The sequence below is a fragment of the Camelus ferus genome, chromosome 6 (genome assembly GCF_009834535.1).
Source record: "Camelus ferus isolate YT-003-E chromosome 6, BCGSAC_Cfer_1.0, whole genome shotgun sequence".
Taxonomy (NCBI): Eukaryota; Metazoa; Chordata; class Mammalia; order Artiodactyla; family Camelidae; genus Camelus; species Camelus ferus.
Window position 1 is genome coordinate 70,416,702 of NC_045701.1, and position 7,992 is coordinate 70,424,693.

At 38.7% G+C, this 7,992-nt stretch overlaps 1 protein-coding gene across 11 annotated transcripts in view; it reads right to left on the bottom strand.

Annotated features, from left to right (window-relative positions):
- MLH3 (mutL homolog 3) overlaps positions 1 to 7,560 on the bottom strand; it is a 29,067-nt gene extending 21,507 nt beyond the window's left edge. For 8 of the 11 annotated variants that reach the window (XR_004320839.1, XR_004320841.1, XR_004320842.1 and 5 more), the window contains exons 1-2: positions 6,013 to 6,144; positions 1,466 to 4,807 (exon numbers count right to left, since the gene is read on the bottom strand). Coding sequence is in view for 7 of the 11 variants with exons in the window: in XM_032482387.1 (XP_032338278.1) it covers positions 1,466 to 4,742 (3,277 nt within the window). In the remaining 4 variants the exon portion in view is untranslated. Of the gene's footprint in view, positions 1 to 1,465; positions 4,808 to 6,012; positions 6,310 to 6,371 lie in introns of those variants that run through there. The other 3 variants (XM_032482386.1, XM_032482388.1, XM_032482391.1) reach the window with 3 other exon arrangements.
- Between the last annotated feature and the right edge of the window lie 432 nt (positions 7,561 to 7,992).

Here is a 7,992-nt window from a genome sequence, read left to right on the forward strand (position 1 = left end):
GACTTAACATGACTGTCAGAAGTTCACTACAAGACTTACTAATCCAGAAGTTAAGTAGGTTGAAGCGTTTTAAATATCTAGATTATTTAACAGGAACAGATGTTTATGTTGAGTCTGACAGCCAAGATTTCCCCCCTTTCTTTTAGCAACAACCATCTCACTTTAATATAAGTTTTTTTTTTTTTTGTCACCATATCAGAAGAAGTTGCATTTCAGGAAGATGAGGTGCCAGTGCCTTAGCTTTACCTCTGATAAGCATTCAGTATAAATCAGGACATAAAGCTACATACACTGAAAAACACATGTGTCTTTAAGAGCAACCTGACAGTCTCAGGAGCAGTATTGAAAGGAAAGAGTTTTCTCCTATTTAATACTTAGAAAGTGACTACAGTGATTATCTTTTTTCACAAGGAAAAAAACTTGAAACCATTGAAAAATAAAAATCTTATTTAACCTTAAATAAATCAGAGCTTCTTGCTAGAGATATTTATACTAAGGAGAAGTTATAAGGTAATTTGCAATTACCTTCATACAAATTTACATTCTTTTGCAACATTCAAGACTTTTAATACAGATACACATTTAAATGTTTATCCTCCTGATGCAAAACCAAGATTATTGTCAGGTGAAATCAGTTTTACCATCTCCCAACATCTGGCCAAAACAATGTCACTTTTAAAGTTGACTGAGACTCAGGAACTCAGAAGTCCTAGCCTAGGCTCCCATGTGGCCTTGTGGTCTGATCTAAAAGCCACATTACTGTCTTTCTGAATAATAGCCACTTATACAGATCAAGTGGATTAGCATATACATTATAATAAAGTACATTTGAAAAGTATAGTTATAAAAATACTCACTTAAAGTATATTCCAAAAATTTATGGTCAAATCCTATTTTCTTTAAAAAAGAAAAAGTTCATAAATATGGTACTGTACTGAGCCATAGATTTTACTGGGGAACCTAGGATGATTACAGGACCATTCTGGCCTTTTACCTGGGAGTTGCAGAGAGCTACTTCCAGAAAAATACCACACTGGCATTGCAGGTGCCTTTAAAGACAAATTTCTAAGAGAACATGAGAGAGAGGGGAAAGTAGGGCAGGGAAGTACTGTGGATTTTCTCAACTATCAATAGCACCATTTTCATTAAAAACTGTCTCACCTGTTACACATACACACACCCACAGACATATATATATATATATATATATATATATATATATATATATATATATATATATATATATATATACACACACTTGCATTCTATATCATTCTTCCATTGTACTTCTAGACTTAAAATAGTATTGGACCTAGACAATCTTCATATACAATAAAACACATTTTATAATTGAACTTCAAAATGTTCTATCTGTTGAGATAGTTTCTTTGGACAATGATTCTCTTACTCCTTGGCCATTATTCCCATCTTCAAAAACATTCATGCCAGTGAACATCATACTTACCATTCTCGAGTAGAACATCCACAGCCATAGTTGTCAGATCTTTAGTACAAGCAGCCTGAACGTCCTCAGCAGGAGCAATGAATGTGCTAAGTCCAGTGAGTTTGTTGATGTAGACCATCCTTCCCAGGGCTACATCAAAATGCTGCTGCCAACCTGAAGAACATGTGCTGGACTCTTCATTTCCAGAACAAGCTCTTGCTATAGATTCCTCACTCTGAAAACAAGTTCCATTTTGGGCAGCTGTGGCATCTTCTACTTGACTCATTAACATTCTATTTGGAGAGTCAGGATTTCCAATCTGTTGTTCTGCAGCTATCAGAACATCTGAAACTTTACTGTTAACTGTGGAATTATTATAGGGCAATACCAAAGGAGTTTCTGATATCACAGGGTTCTCTGTTGTATTGCTGTTAGAATGCATTTCACTGTCGTTATTGAACGGATTACCCTGTGTGCCAAAGTCTGACATTGGGATGATGCCATTTTCTGTTTTTTTATGCTCATTTTTAAATAAGTTACAAGAATCTAGGGTTAACCCACTGCACAAGTCACTGTCTTTCCTACTGGAATCTGATTGTGGAAGTTCGTTAAAATGACTCCTCATCTCAGTTGTCTGAGTCTCTCTTTCAGAACCCTTCATTCTGGATAATTTAGAGGCTAGTGATTCAGGTGAGTTCTCAACATTCAAAGGCTTTCTGTTAAAATGAGGTAACTCCTTTAGAGCTATAGGACTTTCTTTTAAGCAAGGAATTTGTTGTTCCAAACAATCTTCTTCCTTGGAGAACGGAAACTTTTCTGGAAAAAACATGTGACTTGGTGGGTGACAACTATTTGAATCATTATGTTTCACAGTAGTGATTTTACAAATACCAGAGTTGTCTATGTGGTTTTTGTCTTTCCATGGAATGTCAGGTTCAACCTGAGGACTGAGATTGGTAGTGATTTCTAAATTATTTTCCTTCACTTCAGTATTCAGAGGATTCTTGACCTTCCCATATTGCTTCTTAAACTTCTCTAAAGATCCTAGTTGTGAACTTAAGCTTAGCTTCTTATGAGCTATGGGTTTGGCGGAATCCATCAATTCATCTGTTCTCTTACTACCATTTGAAACAGGGTTACACCAAGAGAAAGAGGATGTGTCAGGTAAAAGGCAACCTGTATGTGATTTTTTACTACCTTCCTGAAAAATAGCAAAATTTTTGTAAGTTGCTATAGGTTTGTTCTCTACCCTATAACTTGTATTTGTTCTGCACAGTTTTTTGTTGGGCAGTTGAGCAAATTCTTTACTTAAAGTGCTGGTTAAATCTTTGGTGTTTGGAGTCTCAACTGAATGGCGTGTTCTATTTCCAAATGCTTCTTTGGCACTCACAGGACAAGGCTGAACACAGTTTTTAAATAAATGTTCTGTTTCGGTTGATTTTGTTTGCTCATTTTGTACCACATGAGTTATAAAGCCAGTGGAACACAATTTAACTTGTCCATAACTAAAAACTTTTGTTCTTCCACAATTACTAGGTTCTTTTTTTCTTTTCTTATCCTCTCTCTGAGCACTGGGTACTCTCAATAATGTTGTCTCAAAAGGCAGAGGTCGGCATTCCATTTCAGTAGCATCTTTAAATCTCTCTGGTTGATTCTGAATTCTATTATTTTTCAGGAAGTTGACAGCTGTGCCATTAACAGCAGTACTCACTGTCTGTATTTCTTGATCTTCTCCACTCTCCTCAAAGTGATATGTCTGAAAAGGGCCTGCAGACATTTCTGAACTGGTTCCACATGGATTTTCCAAAGAGTTAAGTTCCAAGCAAGATTTTTTAGGTTTCTCATTTTCTCCTGATTCTGATGCTTCAGCTGTCTCTTGTTCTAAGGTCTTTGATTCTGAACAAGTTCTGTCTTTGTTCTGTAAAGACAACTCAGTCATTTTACTATGGCCTGGGCCATCTGATTCATAAGTGTACAAAAATGAACAATCTGTCTTTTTTCTGACAGCGTCTGAATCCCTAGAACTCTCTGTGTTTATGTCTTCTATAGGAGCTTTTCTTTTCACAGCTTTTGATTGCAAATTAAATATTTCATAGGAATCCAAAATATTATTACATGCTTCTTGGAAACTGACCTGGTCACACTTCTCATCAGAGGACACTTGCTTCTGAAGAGTGGCACTGAGTAAACTAAAATCATTATCTTCACTGAATTCCTTAATGTCCTCATTTGATAATTCCATAAATAAGTTTTCTTTCTTTAAAAACTGTTTTATTCCTTCTTGAATGCAAACTAAAAGAGTATCCCAGTTCTGAAACTCAATCAGAGTTTTTGCTGGCTCCATGCACACATCATACTCACAGAGCTGGCACTGCACATTGATCACATATATACCATAGAGGAATTCTGGGTTAGACCGATTTGAATTCATTTGCCTACTGGCAGAGCCATTCCTTGGCTTGCATATAATACTTTCTTTTCTTAATAAAAAGTCAATGAGTTTATTCAACTTTGTCCTTAAAACTAGCCTTTTGTTCACAAATAAAAACTGCATATTCTTATTATAATGTGCTTCACAGCTGATATAGCCATTAAGCTCAAACTCCTTATATTTATAATTTATTTCTCTTAACTTTTGGGACTTACCCAGTCCATAAATTTGACAAAAGCGGGAACATACGTCTTTGGTTTTAGGTAGCTGAAGAACCATGGAACCAGAAACATCATTTCTCAAAGAGAAAGAAATGGAAGGGTGCATGAGTGAGAGAGCTTCTATCCTCTGCCTAACCTTTTCAAACTCCAGTCTAGGATCCATGCATTTCCTCCTGACAGGTAACTGATTAAACAGGTTGTGTACAATTACTGTTGTCCCGGCACTTGGTCTAGTCAGGTCCGCTTCACAAGCCTTCAGGGCTTTTCCATTCTGAAAGAGTTTCACAAAAGTTTTCACTGACTTGCTTTTCTTGGATGAAATTTCCACAGCACTGGCCATGTCAGCTATACTGGCCAAGGCCTCCCCTCGGAAACCATAAAACCTTGGGTTCTCCAAGTCCTGTACAGAGTTGCATTTACTAGTGAAATAACGATTTCCCACCTTGTCTACATCATCCCTTCCCATCCCAAATCCATTGTCTATCACTTGAACTTGGAAGGTTTCCACATTCACTCTGACAGCCACACATTTTGCTTCAGCATCAATACTGTTGAGGGCAAGCTCTTCAACACACTGGCCTAAGGAACATATAGCCAAACCAGAACGCAATCTGGCTTGTGCTTCAACTGACAAGCACTTGATCATGGCAGGTAGAAAGCTGGTGAGATTGCCAGGCACTGGTTTCTCTTTCTGACTGGAAGTAATTGCCTCTGGAAGGGGGGAAAAAGGAACACACACTATTAAAGCTTCAGACTTACACGGCAGCAACCATTTCTCTCAAGCACTATGAAGAAATAGTTGAGATAAATGAGACCTCTTATTAAACCACATTGTAAAACAAAGCAAAACAAATTATAGCTCTGATCTCTAGGCAGATCACACAGCTTATGTTTGGTGTAGTGGATTTAACATCCAAAGCAGGATTCATAATTTCATAATTTTTATTGCTCCTCTCTAAATTCCACATTCCCTAAAGTGAAATCATAGACACACTTGAAGTTGACCCATAAGACAGTTTTCAAAATTCTAATCACTTCACCAAAAACAGATGCCTAAATTCCACTAAGAAACATTAGCTAGAAATTATTCATGAAAAAAAAGTCCAAGCTAGTTTCATAACATTCATACATTACACAATAACCATGACTTTTAGAAAATACTTATAATGAAGTGTTAAGACACTACAGTAACTAAGGTGAAGAAACAGAAGGGAAATAAAGTCAAATTGCTGTAACAAGAAGAGATGGGTATTAAGATTATTAATAATTACTATTACTATTATTGGTTAAATGCAGTTACCTCAGGGGAAAGAGACTTAAGAATGGGAAAGGACGGGGTGGGGGTGGGGGTGTAGGGCGGGGTACAGCTCAGTGGCAGAGCGCGTGCTTAACATGAACAAGGTGCTGCGTTTGATCCCCAGTACCTCCATTAAAATAAATAAATAAATAAATAAATAAACCTAATTACCCCCTACCCCCACCCCCCAAAAATGAGAAAGGATAGGGCATGAAAATTCGTTTTCACTGTAAGCCTTTCTGTATCATTTGATTTTTAAATCTTGTTCATATATTACTTTCAAGTTTTCAGAAGGTCCTTACTATTGTTCTGAATTAATATTCTTGGTCTTTCCCGATAGCATCAAAGTACTTTGGTAATAATAATGATGGCCAGGGACTGTCTAAACGTGATTTTAAATTTTTCCTGCAGGTAAAAAAAAAAAAGATTATTCTGCAGTTAAGGTCCCTCAAGCTGAGAGCAGCATGGGCTGGACCTGTCGCAAGTGGTAGGCAGGGCTAGTTTTTCAAACTCGGGAAAATCAGAGCTATAATTGCAGATCTGACGATTTCTAAGATAATGAACTTTGCAGCCAGCAGCAAATGAGAGATAAATATTTAGTAAGTATTCCGGTCTGTACCCAGCTCAAAGATTTCCTGGTTACACTCCAGTTCTTCCAGGGCCACAGCTCCTGAGACAAATGGTCCGATTCGATCCGGGTCCTGAGCTAAGAAAGCTTCGGGGAGCAGTGTTGGGACCGCAGAGCCCCCCAGGCTCAGGCTGCACCCCCGCCCCCTCCCCAGCCAACCCGAAACCCCGGCCTGCGCAGGCTTGGTGGCCAGGCTGGAGGCAGGCCGAGAGGCCTCCCGGAGCCTTTGCCAGCTAGGTCCGTCAAGCTGGCCCGCAGCAGTCGCCACGGCCCTTTTGGAGTTAGAAGAGCTCCCAGAATCTTCCTTTCATTGCGTGCTTTCCCCAAAGTCACCCCGAATCCCTCCTCACCAACTCGCGTAAACCAACCGCCTCCGACGCCGGGCGCGCGCACGTTGGCTCGCGAGGCTCATGCACGCGAGACTCATGCACGCGCGAGCTCGCGAGCATGCGCTTCTGAGCCGCCTCGCTGAGAGCACCATTTAGTCCGCGACACCCCAATGCGCATGCGCACCAGGTGTTACCGCCCTGGGGATTCCCGTGTCCCAAGGTCTCTTCACATTGGTACTCTGAATTCTCAGTCCTTATCCGTTTTAGCACGGCTTGAAAAAGCTGTTTCTAGCAATGTTTACTTTTGTTTTTCTTCTTTCCATTTCTCTCATTTATCTTTTGCACGTACTACCAATTAATTGAATATATATTTTGCTTATGGTCTGTCACCTCTCACTAGGATATAAACTATATGAACGAAGGGATTTTTGTCAGTTTTGTTTGCTGCTCTATCCCCATGGCAAGAACAGCGCTTTATGTTAGGCACTCAATTAATGAGTAAATCCAGAGCCAGAACTATAGCATTTCAGAACTGGAAAAGACCAAGAAACTGTCTAGCTCAGTTCTTAATTTGCAGATGAGGACAAGACTCCCTTCATTGACTTTTTTGGTATCTTCCCAATACCACTGCATCTTCTTTTTTCTTTTTCTTTTTTTTTAAGTGGTGGTCCTGGGGAATAGAATCCAGGACCTCGTGCATGCTAAGCAAGGCACTCTACCACTGAGCTATTACCCACCATCTGCATCTTTTCTAATGAAATGAGAGTGGAACTCCAAGGACACTGTGTGAATAGGTACTTGGGGGAATTGTTCACCAACGTTCAGTTTTTGCTTTGTCTTGTTTTCACTGAAACCTTTTATTTTTAAAAATTGGAATTTATGAGAAACTTGTCAAACCCAGTAAGCATTTGATATATACATTTTAAAATGGCTGACTGAACCAAATCAGGAGGTATCTGAGGCTGATGAAGCAAAATGCTCATTGCTTGTATTAGTTTGCTAAAGCTGCCATAACAAAATACTGCAGACTAAGTGCCTTAAACAACAGAAATTTATTTTGTCACAGTTCTGGAGACTAGAAATCTGAGACCAAGGTGTTGAAATGTTGATTTCTTCTGGGGCCTCTCTCCTTGGCTTATAGATTGCTGTCTTCTCTGTCTTCCCATGTTCTTTCCTCTGTGCATACACATGTCTGTGTCCAAATTTCCTCTTCTTATAAGGACACTGGGGCATACTGGATTAGGGCCCATCCTATCAATCTCATTTAACCTTAACTATCTCTACAAAGGCCCTATCTCCAAATACAGTCACATTCTGAGGCACTGGGGGTTGGGACTTCAATATATGAATTTTCGGGGGACATAAATTAGCTCATAACATCGATTTATGTTAATTCCTTACCCAGAAGACAGGAATGACAGCAGAAACTCCAGAAAATGAAAAATAATTAGTCCAAAATACGATTTGAACAGCTAAAAAATTGAACTTGTAGTATTTGTTCTTAATAGTTGTGCAATTTCCTGAAGAAAATTTCATTGAAACTATTTAAAAGAAATGATTAAAAGTAACTGCTAACTTTTTCTTTCAGACTTCTTTAAATTACCTCAAAATTCTCTTCCCAAAGATGTTTACTGAGTAAATC